The sequence below is a fragment of the Scyliorhinus canicula genome, chromosome 5, assembly GCF_902713615.1.
Source record: "Scyliorhinus canicula chromosome 5, sScyCan1.1, whole genome shotgun sequence".
In the NCBI taxonomy this organism is placed as follows: domain Eukaryota; kingdom Metazoa; phylum Chordata; class Chondrichthyes; order Carcharhiniformes; family Scyliorhinidae; genus Scyliorhinus; species Scyliorhinus canicula.
Window position 1 is genome coordinate 154840221 of NC_052150.1, and position 15237 is coordinate 154855457.

The window sequence follows — 15237 nt, forward strand, 5'->3', positions numbered from 1 at the left end:
TGCTTACAAAGATGAAGAAGTTTGTCAGTGAGCTTCACGTTATCCGTTTGGCTCTTGTGGCCATCATGGTTGAATTGGTGGAAGAGTGTGCAAGCTGTGAGATGGAGGTTTGAGGCTTGCAGCAGTGCTAAATATGTGAGAGTGAAGTGAAGCATATGAATATTAGATATCTGTGCTGATTAACAGAGATTGTTTGACAGGTGGGTGATGAGAGTGTGAGAGTGTGGCGATCTGAAGCTACAGTACGGTTGGCAGGATATAGTATTTGAAGATTAATTTACTGGCCTTGACCACTTGTGTGAGGTACTTGAACTTCTTGGTGATGCTAACTTTCAGTCCTAGACTGCTGGCACTGACCTGCAGTGATCCACTTCCACTGCCTTTCCTTCATTTTCTTCTCCCCAGTAGATAAATTCATCTAATCTCCTTTACCAAGACCCCCAGTGCAGTGTCAAGATCCTTAAACCTGTAGCTCCCCTGTTTTGCCATTCCCTCTTCAATCCCAACTCCCCGTACCTGCTCCAACCACAAAGCACTCCCTCTTAAAAGGGTGCAGGCGAGTGTTAAGCAGTACAGACTTGTTTTAATGTGGTGTTGGCCCTCATGATACTGGCCTCCTGTTTATGTGTCCAACAATCAGAAAGGTGGTTAGAGATGGTTGGACAGTGATGATTAAATGAATAGGCAGCATGTATTTGTCATTTTGCCAGCATTGCATTCAACAGGTTTAACAGGTTAACCCCAAATTGCAATCCCTGTGTCTGATTTTGACACTATCCAATTAGCTACCACAATATTCCAATAATTCTTCTTCTGCTTGGCACACACCCTATTTGTTTTTCATTTGCAGATTGAGGTTAAAAATGAGCAAGAATGTACATTTCACATTTTCACCTTCACCAGTTTTCGATCACCATACTGACAATTGCTGCCTTTGTACCTGAAAGCAGGAAAACAAAACTATTGGTATAAGTCAACTTTTGATGCCTTGAGAAGTCCTTCCAAAAATGGGAGTCAACCTACACACCAGTGTTGATGCAATTCGTCAGCATTTTGAAATGTGAAAATAAAAACTCTGCAAATTGTTGTGAAGCCATGCTTATGTCAAAAATGACTTTGTGTATTTACTGTATGCAAATCACAGATTGAATTTTGAAAAGACAGAAGCAACATTCCAGTCAGACAGTTTCATTTGCATCACTCTACATGACAAATTCCAAAGCCATTACATGGTGCCAACCTGTCTGCGGGATCCCATCAAAGATAATCATCCGAGAAGAATGTGAATGAACCACATTTCCTGAGCCATTTGCAGAACATCCAGACTCAGCTGAGTGTCACTTCAGACAAAGGACTCTGGTTGAGAGAGAAATTCATCCAGCCGCAATCTAATCAAGTTGAAACCATTGTAATTTGGACATTCTGAATTCTCCCTCTGTGTACCCGAACACGCGACGGAGTGTAGCGACTAGGGGATTTTCACAGTAACTTCATTGCAGTGTTAATGTAAGCCTACTTGTGACAATAATAAAGATTATTATTATTTGAATTCACCAGCCATGACCAAATTCAGGTCACTAGCATCTGACAGTGCCAGATCTAAGAGGAACCTGTCACAAACCAGATAATCTTTGTTTTTTTTTAAGAAATGGTTTTCTCCTGAACAGAGACAGTGGCAGAAAAGACTCTGAAGTGGAAGATCTCTGTGTGGGCCTCCCTCGCTCTCCCCATCCAACTTGCAATTTTGAGCCCTGTCAGTTGTTTGACTGTGCACCTGCTGCAGGCAGAGATTTTTTTAAAGAAGTCAACCCCAGCAGCTGCTGTTTCCGAAAGAAAAGATAAATCGACCACCAACATCTTTAAACTGCCTCAACTCTGGATCTTGAGGGGCCACTGAGCTCAGCCTGAAGCTACACAAACCATCGACTTATGAGATCTCTGTAACCTTAGGGGTGGTTTTGGTGGCAGATGGATGCAGAAAATCCCATAGGCCTAAAATCGCGTAACAATTCTCCCAATGTCAGGCTAGTCTTCCCCCACGCAGGTGGTGCGAACGCCATTTGCATCTCATGAGTGCTCATTAAAACAGCAGCCTGTCGGAATCCCATCAGGCCTTCTAATTTTGCTAGTGGGAAATTATGCGTGCATCAAACCCGCTTGCCAAAGAGTGGTGTGCACAAGACAGCCCGCAGCTCACCACCACAGCAAAGGTCCGAAGTTCAACCGGGGCAAAGAGGAGGTGGAAAGGCAAACACTAGGGAGCAGTGTAGAAGGAGGACTGTGCAAGGAGTAAGTGGGTTAAGGGCAAGGGTTCACAAAATCATGCAGAAGGGCCAGGAGGTGGATGAAGAAGAGAATCAATGGAAGTGGGAGAGAAGCCTGACCCTGACCAGGCTGCATGAAACTCTGACAAACAAAGGGATCTAAGGGATAGCACACGTATTACTGGAAGGAGATATATGCAGACTCATATTATGGGATTGGTGCCTGCTACTGTGGCATACATTAAACAGTTTGGGGTGTCAGTGCTTTGTGAACGTCACTGTTGTCCAAAGTCCTCTTTAGAAATGGGAACAATCTCAAGGCTCCTGTTTACGTTCAGGTACTGGCAGGCAGGAATCACAAAGTGCAGACATTCCTGCTGCAAAATGGAAAGGAAAATAGGGGTGCACGGTGGCACAGTGGTTGGCACTGCTGCCTCCCAACTGCCAGGGTCGTGGGTTCAATTCCGGCCTTGGGTGACTGTGTGGAGTTTGCACATTTTTCCCGTGTCTGCGTGGGTTTCCCCCGGGTGCTCTGGTTTCCTCCCACAATCCAAAGATGTGCATGTTAGGTGGATTGGCCATGCTAAATTGCCCCTTAATGTCCAGGGATGTGCAGGCTAGGTTATGTGGTTATGGGGATCGGTGCGGGGGGGAGTGTGCAAGGATAGAGTGCTCACAAGAAGGGTTGATGCAGACTCAATAGACTGAATGGCCTCCTTCTGCACTGTAGGGATTCTATGATTCTATTCTATAAGTCATAGATGATAGGCAATCCCGGACCATCTGGACCTCAGTCTTCAGGCATATAAAGGAGACAGTACAGAAGAGCAGCGGGCATGCAGCAGAAGCAATTGTTGGAAGCACAGTGTACCACCGCTGCAGGGAAGGTCATGGGCTGTGTGCTTCAAAAGAAAAATATCCAGCTTAGTGTTTTCCAGTTGATGTCCCTGGATGCAGCGGTACCTGTACTGGGCTGCAAAGGGTATGGTGATGGTCATCTCTCTTCACTGCTGTCACACATTCAGTCGTGGGGAAGGGGGGGGTCACATATCAAACTCATTCTCTCAGCACAACACCACCATCCCATCTGTCTAGTTGCTCCAACTCCAAGTGGAGAAGCATGCATATTTCCACTCTTTTGTAAAGGTTTTTTCTCCATCAACCATCCACCTATTCTAGTTGGTGCAACATGATCCTTGAAGGCTTGGTTAGGCATGCTTCCAAAGGTTGAACTACGGATGTGAGATCCCTGGTACAACTGCAATTTGAGTGTACATTCTTTGCAAATACCTCTTGATATGAACATGTCCTACATTAATTAGCCATGGTCTTTGCGTAAGCCAGCGGACACCTATTCCACACACTATTGATCCACAGCTTTACTCCATCCTCGTCCATCTAACTACTGTTATGGACATGAACAAAACCTCCTGCAGGGAACTTCATTTTTTAGAATGATTATAATAATATAATAATAATCTTTATTGTCACAAGTAGGCTTACATTAACACTGCAATGAAGTTACTGTGAAAAGCCCCTAGTCGCCGCATTCCGGCACCTGTTTGGGTACATAGAAGGAGAATTCAGAATGTCTAAATTACCTAACATTTGAAAATTACCATTGGTTTTAAATTCATCCCATTAACCATGCAAGCTAGTACCACTTCAAACCGTGTCTTCCCACGTCCTGTGATTTTCATTAGAACTACTTTTGAACCTTTCCACTCTATAGTTTGGTTGCATGGAAATCGAAGTTCATGGGTGTTTTGTCCATTTTGCTGATGTACCATAATGGGTACTGGTGTTTTTGCCACTGTCTGATAATGAATCACTGGAAACTGGCAATTTTGATATCAAGGTCTTCTGGTAGTCTTGCTAGACCATTTCGGAAGGCAGTTTAAATGTCAACCACATTGCTTAGGTGTGAAGTCACATATGGGCCAGACCAGGTAAACATGGCAAATTTTCTTTCCTTGAGGATATTGATGAAGCAGATAGTTTTTTTATAACAATCCAATATTTCATGGTCTACATTACTTTTTATTCCAGGTTTAGTTAACAAATTGAATTTAAATTCTCCAGATGCCATGATGGGATTTAAACTCATGTCTCCAGATCATTAGTTAAAACTTCTGGATTACTCATCCAGTAAAATAGCCACTATGTGCCAGTACCTTAATTTACTACATTTTCAATTGCTTATATCTAAAAACATAAATGTGTAACAGGGATAGAAAAAGAGTACAGTATCTATTAATAATGAAACCAAAGTAATAATGCTACATTTCAATTAGTACTTACAGATGTAGAAATTTTGCTAGGAAGCCCATGCTCCAATTGTGATGCAATATCAGGATCAGCTGCTTTGCCATGGAATATCGTAGCTTTCCCAGGTTTGGGACTGCTACTATTCAAAAACTTCTTTACCACGGGTGGGGTAACAGCCTGTGAAAATAAGCAATAAGAAAACTGTAGCACCTGATCTGATACTTATCAGGATATGATGCCTGATTTAAATTTAAATAAATTAACCGATAGTTAAGTGAACATTGGAACATTCTGTGATAACACCGGAAATTATAGCCGGCAATAATAGAGAGAGAACAATATTTACCACATTCATATAGCATGATTTTGTTTGCTATTTTAGCAGACATTGGCCAGGATTTTACATTTATCTTTCCCAAGCCAGAAGCAGTGTGTCGATAAATATGTTTAACGTTGCCAGTTTCACTTTAATGTTGTTTGCCACATGCTTTCTCTTCTGTGACACGCCTGCTCACACAACCTTTTCCGAAGTGCTTCTCATCCTGCCCTCTGTCAATATTATTTTCACTTCTGCTCTTCCCTTATATCCAGACAGTGTCTGCCCCCTCCACCTCCTTGGCCTTGCCTCCCCCACCTCGTCCTTGCCTCCCACATTCATCCCGAGCCGAGCCGAGCCTCCCCCATCATCCCCTAGCCTCACCTCCTCCATCAACCCCCAGCCTCACCTCCCCCATCCATCCCTGGTCTTGCTTCCCCTATCTAAACCTAGTATTACACTCCATCCACGCCTAGTCTTGCCTCCTGCCCTCTGCTCTTACCCTAGTCTTCTGATTCTGTCCTTCAGTTGCTCCGGGCTCCAGTTCTGAACTCATATTGAAGTCCTGGGCTTCATCTAGTAACAGAGGTTGGTGGGTGCAGGTAGTCCTGGAACATCAGCTGTTATCTGCATCAACCAACATCTGCCACTAGATGGAGCTTGGTGAAACTAAAAGTACTATAGGTGAGTACACTTTTTGAAATATTATATGTAGCATTTTATTTATTTAATATTCCATGATGCATTTATTTTACAAATTACTTCATCTAGGAATGCACAGTGCTGTACATGTATCGCACAGTCTTTCAAATTGTACACTGTTTTTCTGGGCAGGAAATATCCGAAAGAACTTAACTCTGGCATTAACATTGATTCCAATGGGAGCCTATGATTCACTTAAAGTTGTTTCACTTAATGTCATGAGATTAGATTCTCCGATTTGAAGACTAAGTGCTGACGCCAGAAACAACGGCGCAAAAGGAGAAGGGCCTCAGGTGATGTCCTGAGGCCGACCATACAGCATGTGGCGTACTGTTCAAGTACGCCGTTTTTGAGGGGGTGGAGCATCGCAAAAGCGGCACCGCCCCCCCCCCCCCCCCCCCCCCCCCCCCGGCTTTGGCGCAAACGGGGACTCTCCAGCCGATTGCCGAACGCGATTTCGGTGTCGCCGACCGGAGAATCCCGGCCATGATCTTTGTATTAGGTTTGCTGACACTGGCATCTGGAGTGAGTAGAAGAGATAAGGCTTTGATGGTGGGTATAATGGCTGTGCAAGGGAGCTGTAATGAAGTTGCTTTAGATATCAATGGCATGTTTCACTACAGTGGATGGTCAAGAAGGAAGGTGATATACCTTCAATTCACAGTGCGGCAGAGAGAGCGTGAACAGTAGGCTTTATTAGTCATGAACTTGCCTAGCCAGAGTCAGTAGTACAGATGAATGCCGCCCACAAGAGGCTGGCCTATATATGGCCCCGGTGTGGGCGGAGCCATACCGGGGTTACAGTACAGTACCTGGAAGTAGTTCATATCACCACTCCCAGGTCACAGGTTATGGTATCATGCATGCATTATGGTGAATACATTCACCACAGAGGGATTAAATTATGTCATACAGTATAAGTACGTTAAAGTATTTAGATTCAGTTCCAACAGTTGTTTCTCTCTGTTGGTGCCTGAGTGCCAAGGCCCCCTAGTAACTAGACCATGACATAGAAAATAGAAGCAGAAGGAGGCCATCGGCCTTTCGGACCTGCTCCGCCATTCATTATGATCGTGGCTGATCATAAAGTTCAATACTCTAATTCAGCCTTCCCCCCATATCCCTTGATCGCTTTAGCCCCAAGAGCTATACCGAATCACTTCTTGAAATTATACAATGTTTTGGCTTCAACTACTTTCTGTGGAAGTGAATTCTACAGATTCAACACTCTCTGGATGAAGATATTTCTACTCACCTCAGTCCTAAAAGGTTTACCCCTTATATTCAAACTATGACCCCTTGTTCTGGACTCCCATTATCGGGAACATTCTTTCTGAATCTACCCTGTCTAATCCTGTTAAAATGTTGTAAGTTTCTATGAGATCTCCCCTCACTCTTCTAACTCCAATGAATATAATCCTAACCGATTTAGTCTCTCCTCATATGACAATCTTACCATCCCAGGAATCAGCCTGGTAAACCTTTGCTGCACTCCCTCCATAGCAAGAACATCCTTCTTCATATAAGGACACCAAAACTGCACACAATACTCCAGATGTGGCCTCACCTCAACAATGCTCGATACAATTGCAGTAAAATATCCCTATTTTGAACTCAAATCCTCTTCCTAAGAAGGCCAACATACCATTTGGTATGTATACTCGCTTACACCTCTCTCAATTTACACCTATTCAAATAATAATCTGCCTTCTATTTTTTCTACTGAAGTGGATAATCTCACATTTATCCACATTATATTGCATCTGTCATGCATATGCTCACTCACTCAACCTCCCATCCATCTGCAAATTTGGAGATAATACATTTAGTTCCCTCGTCCATATGATTAATATATAATGTGAACAGTTGTGGTCCTAGCACAGATTCCTGCGCTGTCCCATTAGTCACTGCCTGCCAATCGGAAAAGGCCCAATTAATCCAATGTTTTACTTCCTGTCTCCTAACCAGATTTCTATCCATCTCAAGACACTACCCACAATCCCATGTGCTTTAAATTTACAAAGTAATTTGCCAAGTGAGACCTTGTCGTAAACTTTCTAAAAGTCTAAATAGACCACATCTACCAGTCTCCCTGGTCATTCTACTAGTTACATCTTCCAAGAGTTCTAGTAGATTTGTCAAGCATGATTTCCTTTTTGTTAATCCATGCAGACTTTGTCTGATTATACCACTGCTTTCCAAATACTGTGCTATAAAATCCTTGATAATGGTCTCTAGCAACTTCCCTACTACCAGCATTAGGCTCACTGGTCTATAGCTCCCAGTTTTCTCTCCCTCCCTTTTCGAATAGTGGGGTTATATTAGCTACCCTCCAATCTGTAGGAACCATTCTCGAGTTCAAAGAATTTTGGAAAATCCTATGAATCTACTATTTTTAGGGTTACTTCCTTAAGTACCCTGGAATGAAGATTATCAGACCCTGGAGATTTATCCGCCTTCAATCACATTATTTTCTCCAAAACCATTTCTCTACTAATACAATTTGCTTCAGCTCCTCACTAAATCTTGTGTTTCTCAGAACTTCCAGTACATTACTCATGTCTTCATGTGAAGACAGAAGCAAAGTATGAATTTAGTTCCTCAGCCATTTCTTTATTCCCCGTTAAGAATTCCCCCATTTCTGACTTTACATACCTATAGAAACCTTTACAGTCAATTTTTATGTTCCCCGCTAGCTTACTTTCATGTTGTAGTTTCTTATTCTTAATCAATCCCATTCCGCCTTCACTGAATTTTAAACGGATCCCAATCCTCAGATGGATTGCTTTTTCTTGCTGATTTGTATACCTCTTCGTTAAATCTAATACTATCTCTAATTTCCCTTCTAAGCCATTTTGGCCACAGTCCCCTTTATACTCTTACACCAATAAGGAATAAACAACTTTTGAAGTTCAACTATTCATTTCTTGAATGCCTGCCTGATGGAACCATCAATTCACTAGACATGTGCTTTAAGATATGAACAGTGGTTTTAATCTACTTACTACAGAGCCAGCCTGTTACCCGTCGAACTCTCGATGAACTGCAGGCTGGCTCTGGACAAGGGTATTTAGACAGTAGTCCAGGAGGAGGAGTCATGGGCAGAGCCAAGGGTAGAGCCCTGTACAAACTCCTGAGCATTCCCAGAGCTACTCCCCCTAGTGGTCGGATAACGCTACTGCGCTTACAATGGTATTGGTAAATACAGTGTGAATTACTAAGTTACATTCACCACATTCGCCCCCTGCAAAAAAATCAAGTCCAGCGGGGGTGGTGGTCTACAAAGTAAGTCTGTCCGGTGGTCGAACTGTCCGCGGTGATCTGCGGAGCACCGGGGTTGCAGCCTCTTGCGGTGGCTGGATGGGTGTTGTGTGCTGGGGTACGATGGCGGACTCCAGGGAGGGCTGTGTCCGAGCTTCACACTCTTCTGGTTCGACCGGGGACTGGGGGCGCTGGGGGCTGGCCGGTGCGGGTGCACGGAACTGGTGGAGCGAGCTTGTGGGCTCGGAAGTGTGAGGGGGCGGCAGCATGAGGTGTAGGGTGAGGGGTCCTTCTGAGGGGTGCCAGATCCCGGAGGGATATTGTGTCCTGACGGCCGTCAGGGAACTCGACGAAGGCGTACTGGGGGTTGGAGTGGAGCAGACGCACCTTCTCAACAAGTGGGTCGGTTTTGTATGCCCTGACGTGTTTCCTCAGGGGTACCGGGCCCGGTGTCCTCAACCATGCCGGAAGTGAGACCCCCGTGGTAGTGCCCCTGGAAAAAATGAAGAGACTCTTGTGAGGTGTCTGATTGGTCGCTGTGCATAAGAGGGACCTAATAGCGTGGAGCGCGTCTGGGAGGACTTCCTGCCACTGGGAGACTTGGAGCTTTCTAGACCGGAGGGTCAGTAGGACGGTCTTCCAGACCGTCGCGTTCTCCCTCTCCACCTGCCCGTTCCCCCGGTGTTGTAGCTGGTAGTCCTGCTCAAGGCAATGCCCTTGTCGAGCAGGTACTGACGCAGCTCGTCGCTCATGAAGGACGAACCCCGGTCGCTGTGCACGTAGCTGGGGAAACCAAACAGGGTGAAGATGCTATGCAGGGCCCTAATGAATGTGTGGGAGGTCATGTCGGGGCACGGATAGCAAATGGGAAACGGGAGAACTCATCTACGACGTTTAGAAAGTAAACGTTCTTGTTAGTTGAGGGGAGTGGCCCTTTGAAAATCAATCGCGAGGTGTTCAAAGGGCCTAGAAGCCTTGACCAGATGGGCCCTGTCTGGTCTATAGAAGTATGGTTTCCACTCCGCACAGATCAGGCAGTCCCTGGTGACCGCTTTTACCTCCTCGTTGGAGAAAGGCAGGTTTCGGGCTCTGATGTAGTGGGCGAGCCGGGTGACCCCCGGGTGGCAGAGGTCGTTGTGGATGACTTTCAGTCGGTCAATCTGCGCGCTGGCGCATGTCCCACGGGATAGGGCATCCGGAGGCTCATTGAGCTTCCCGGGTCGATACTTAATATCGTAGCTATAGGTGGAGAGTTCGATCCTCCACCGAAGAATTTTATCATTTTTTATTTTGCCCCTTTGCGAGTTGTCAAACATAAAGGCAACCGATCTTTGGTCGGTGATGAGGGTGAACCTCCTACCTGCGTGGTAGTGCCTCCAGTAACGAATAGCCTCCACAATGGCTTGTGCTTCTTTCTCGGCTGAGGAGTGTACGGGAGTTCTGAAGCGGAGAGGGTACGGGAGAAAAATGCGACTGGTCTCCCTGCCTGATTTAGTGTGGCTGCTAGAGCTACCTCTGAGGCGTCGCTCTCAACCTGGAATGGAGTGGATTCATCCACCGCCCGCATGGCCGCTTTGGCGAAATCCTCCTTGATGCAGTTGAAGGCCTGGCGTGCCTCAGCTGACAGGGGAAATCGTGTGGCCTTAAAGAATGAGCGGGCTTTGTCCGCATATTGAGGGGCCCACTGGGCATAGTAGGAGAAGAAGCCCAAGCACCGCTTGAGGGCCTTGGGACAATGAGGGAGGGGGAGTTCTAAGAGGGGGCGCATACGGTCCAGGTCTGGGCCCAGGACTCCGTTTTCCACGACGTAGCTGAGGGTGGCCAGTCTGTTTGTGCAGAAAACGCATTTCTCTTTGTTGTAGGTGATGTTTAATTTCTGTGCCGTCTGGAAAAAATGGTGGAGGTTGGCGTCATGGTCCTGCTGGTCATAGCCGCAGATGGTGACATTGTCCAAATACGGAAACGTGGCCCGCAGCCCGTACTGGTCCACCATTCGGTCCATTGCTCGTTGGAACACCGAGAGCCCATTAGTGACGCCGAAGGGGACCCGGAGGAAATGGAAGAGGCGGCCATCGGCCTCGAATGCCGTGTAGTGGCAGTCCTTCGGGTGGATTGGGAGCTGGTGGTATGCAGACTTCAGATCCACCGTGGAAAAGAGCCAATACTGAGCGATCTGATTTACCATGTCTGCAATCCTGGGGAGGGAATACGCGTCGAGGAGCGTAAATCTATTTATGGTCTGACTATAGTCGACAACCATGCGGAATTTTTCCCCGGGCTTAACGACCACCACCTAAGCTCTCCAGGGACTATTGCTGGCCTTTATAATCCCCTCACTGAGAAGCCTTCGGACCTCTGATCTGATAAATACCCTATCCTGTAGGCTGTATCGCCTGCTACGAGTGGCTACGGGTTTACAGTCCTTTGTGAGATTGGCGAAGAGAGGAGGGGGGGGAGATTCGCAGCGTAGCGAGGCTGCAGATAGTGAGTGGGGGCAGGGGCTCGCCGAAGCTGAGGGTGAGGCTCTTAAGGTTACACTGAAAATCTAGGCATAATAAGAGTGGCGCGCAGAGGTCGGGCAAAACGTAGAGTTGAAATTTTGAGTAGCTAACGCCTCGGATTGTGAGTGTCGCGGCGGTGCGCCCCTGGATCTGGACAGAATGGGAGCCTGAAGCGAGCAAGATAGTTTGCCGCACGGGGAAAACAGGGAGCGAACAGCGTCTTACCAGGTCTGGGTGTATGAAACTCTCAGTGCTCCCGGAGTCAAAAAGGCATGGTGTGTTGTACCCGCTGATTTGAACCTCTGCCATCGAATTTCGCAGATGCTTCGGGCATGATTGATCCAAGGTGACTGCGCCGAGTTGCGGGCCACGTGACAAGCGCCCGGGGAGGTCGTACTCTTCCGATGAGTTGTCTGAGCGTGGAGATGCAGGTCGGGCACGTGGATCGCACATGGCGAGCGGCTAGGAAGATAGCGTCCAAGATGGCGGCCCGCATGAGTCGCACGTGGCCGGTCGCGTGGTGGAGGTTTGCCAAGATGGCGGCCCCCATGGATCGCACGTGGCGGGAGGGGGCGGGGTCGGGGCATAGGCTGCAGCATTTCGGGCCCCGTGGGCCTGCAGGTGTGGGGAGCGATTACTTTGTGCCACTGGGGAGTTGGAAACTGGGGCTCTTTTTGCGAGGCACACTCTCACGTAGTGGCCTTTCCGCCCGCAGTTTCTGCAGGTCGCATTGCGAGCCGGGCAGTGCTACCGCGGGTGCTGATTCTGGCCGCAGAAATGGCAGGCTGGAGCAGCATACTGGCTGGCTGGAGCAGCATTGTGGCTGGCTGGGGCAGCATGGTGTCTGGGCGGCCGCGTGGCACAGGCCTGGGGGAGTCGCTGATCGGGGGGCCCATGATTGGATCGTGGGGTCCGCGGGGAACGAGGTGAGGCTACGGAAGGAGGCCTCCATCGTGGTAGCAATTTCCGCAGTTGTTTCTAAGTCTTGGGCCCCCTTTTCCAGCAGTCGTTGGCGCACATAATTAACCTGAGGCCCGCTACAAAAACATCGCGTACAGCAAGTTCTCTATGTTCAGCCGCGGTAACCGCTTGATAGTTACAGTCATTTGATAGATTATTGAGCTCTCTTAAAAATTCAGCGAGTGATTCTGTAGGCTGCTGCCGGCAAGTCGTGAACACGTGGCGTGCGTAAACTTTGTTAATGGGCCTTACACACATCTTATCGAGTATTGCTAGCGCTGCAGTATATGAACCGGTCGAGGTTAGTTGCGTAGAGATTCTGTGGCTCACCCTCACGTGCAGTAGACTTAACTTCTGTCCCTCTCTTGTTTCGGCTGTGCTCGCTTCTGCCAGGTAGGCTTTAAAGCACCGCAGCCAGTGGGAGAAGGTTTCTTTTGCCTCTGCATCCTGTGGGTCGAGTTCCAGGCGTCCAGGCTTGAGGGCTGATTCCATGATCGATCCTGACTGTTCTCAAGTAGATTAAATTGATGGAACCATCAATTCACTAGACACGTGCTTTAAGATATGAACAGTGGTTTTAATCTACTTACTACGGAGCCAGCCTGTTACCCATTGAACTCTCGATGAACTGCAGGCTGGCTCTGGACAAGGGTATTTATACAGTAGTCCAGGGGGAGGAGTCGTGGGCAGAGCCAAGGGTGGAGCCCTGTACAAACTCCTGAGCATTCCCAGAGCTACTCCCCCTAGTGGTCGGATAATGCTACTGCGCTTACAATGGTATTGGTAAATACAGTGTGAATTACTAAATTACATTCACCACACTGCCATTGCCTGTCCACTGTCCTATCTTTCAGTAATGTTTCCCGTCCATCATAGCCAACTCATGTCTCATATCATCATAGTTACCTTTATTGAGATTCAGGATCCTGGTCTCAGAATCAACTACCTCACTATCCACCTTGACAAATAATTCTATCATATTATGGTCACTCATCCCCAAGGGTTCTCTCACAAATAGATTGCCAACTAATCCTTTCTCATTGCAGTACACCCAGTCCAAGATGGCCTGTTCCTTTGTTCTCAAACAATATGTAGAATAGAATATTAATTTTGGGGATTCCCCTCCAGAGGAGCACAATGTTTCATCTATGACTTCTTGAACCTGGGGAAGTCAGCCTGTAAAGGGATAAGCCTACAGGTTTGCTGCTCCTGGGATACAAGGATAAATGAAATGGTGGAGTGGAGGGAAGAACACCAGTTTATCTAAACTGCAGGGAATGAACAGTGCCAACTTTAATTGACAAGTGAACATCAGTGAAGAATGCCAGCTTGAATTTGGAAGGCTGGAGAGAAGTCTATCTATGACCTTGGTCTGGAGGAGGTGCTTTGTGAATTGGAATGGTGGGATGTTTGGAATGGAAGAATAGTTGTTGAGGTAACATTTGGTTTGTTGAAAATTTAAATATTAATTTGTTTTTCCTCTAAAAATCGATTAATTGTCAAGTCTGTGCTATAAAGCACAATGGGTCATCTTTAATATTACGAAATCCACTTTTTCCCCCTCGGAGAAAAATTGATTCGTTTTCCCCTTTCAACAGACATTAAAACCTGTAAAAACCGTCACGTTTTCCTTATTCCCTCAAAAAACTAGTAACCGAATCCTCTGTAACTATCTGTTTTTTTGATATCTGGCTTTTGGAGCCATCACATTTTTTAAGCTCTTGATTAAACTAGCGTTAACTAATTTGGTACGCGTGAACACTCTAAATCCTGCTACACTTTTGAATGTTGGCGGATAAATATGTTTCTGTCTAGCAAACACAAAGGTCAGTATTCTTTCTGTATTGCTGAAATGGCGCGGTTGCAGCGTGTTTACATACCCTGGGCTGGATTTCTGTCAGGCATTCCCCAGCGCTTCCAGTAATCGGTACGAGTTTCCCCGCCTGCAAAAGAAACATTCGTTACCAACCGGGCTACAGCATCACCATCTTTGGGTTCCGTTCTCCATTCGCGGCAAACAAACAAAATAAAGACCGGTATGTTTCGGTGAATAGTTGCAGAAGTAAATAGACAGCAGTTACACCGCGGTTGACACGGGCAAGCATTGTCAACACGGGTTGACATTGAGCACAAGTTAGGCAGGGGGTGAAGGATGCGCGGTACACACTGTATCCAGCCGGGGATCCAGATCGGTAAACCTCCCGGTGTAGACGGGCGTTAAGGGTTGAACCAACCCCGCCATCCCGCATTCACTTTGAGACGGTTTGAATGGACAGGTCAGCCCTCGCAGCCCGGAATCTGGCTCCCCTCCTCTGGAATGTTGATGTTTAGCGTCGCCGGGCAACCGGCTCTCCACGTGGCCAGTCGGCGGCCGCTCAGTGGTTCAGAGGCGGCCAGGCGGGAAGTACCCCCCCCCCCCCCCCCCCCTCCCCCCGGCCAGGCGGGAGGACCCCTCCCCCCACACACACACACACGCGCTGTCTATTCAATCAGCACCTCAGTCTCAAATAGCCCGCCTCCGACATGTTTCCTCAGGACCTGGCAAACCTCAACGTTTTCATTCTCGCATTTTCCTTTTTCGCCATCTGGTTACTTTGGGCCATAGTCAATGGAATGTGCCTGGAATGTGTTTTTTCTCTCCTTTCATAACCGGCCTCAACTTCCACAGTGAGGTGGTGGGGGGGGGGGGGGTCACGTTTATTATCCCACCCTTCACTTGTCCCAAGACTGGCCATTGAACTGGGTTGTGTCAGGATTGTGAGCACATTGTCAATTCTGAATTTCAGACCGGAAAGTTGGCTGCTGTCTCGTGTAATATTGTACACCATGGCCACACTGTAGCTCCTGGTGGCTGAAGTTGCGAGGTCAGCAGTGAGGTGCTGACTCAGAAGGACCACCTTGGTGGGATCTTTGAAGCCTTCGATGTTAATTTGCTTGCAGCATTGCTTCTGTTGCTTCCGTTTTT

At 47.2% G+C, this 15237-nt stretch overlaps 1 protein-coding gene across 2 annotated transcripts in view; it reads right to left on the reverse strand.

Annotated features, from left to right (window-relative positions):
* The window catches only part of efhb (EF-hand domain family, member B), a 111231-nt gene extending 96642 nt beyond the window's left edge, over positions 1-14589 (reverse strand). For both annotated transcript variants that reach the window (XM_038797844.1, XM_038797845.1), the window contains exons 1-3: positions 14440-14589; positions 14153-14215; positions 4566-4709 (exon numbers count right to left, since the gene is read on the reverse strand). In XM_038797844.1, the coding sequence (XP_038653772.1) occupies positions 4566-4709; positions 14153-14215; positions 14440-14514 (282 nt within the window). In that variant the 5' untranslated portion in view covers positions 14515-14589. The remainder of the gene's footprint in view (positions 1-4565; positions 4710-14152; positions 14216-14439) is intronic.
* Between the last annotated feature and the right edge of the window lie 648 nt (positions 14590-15237).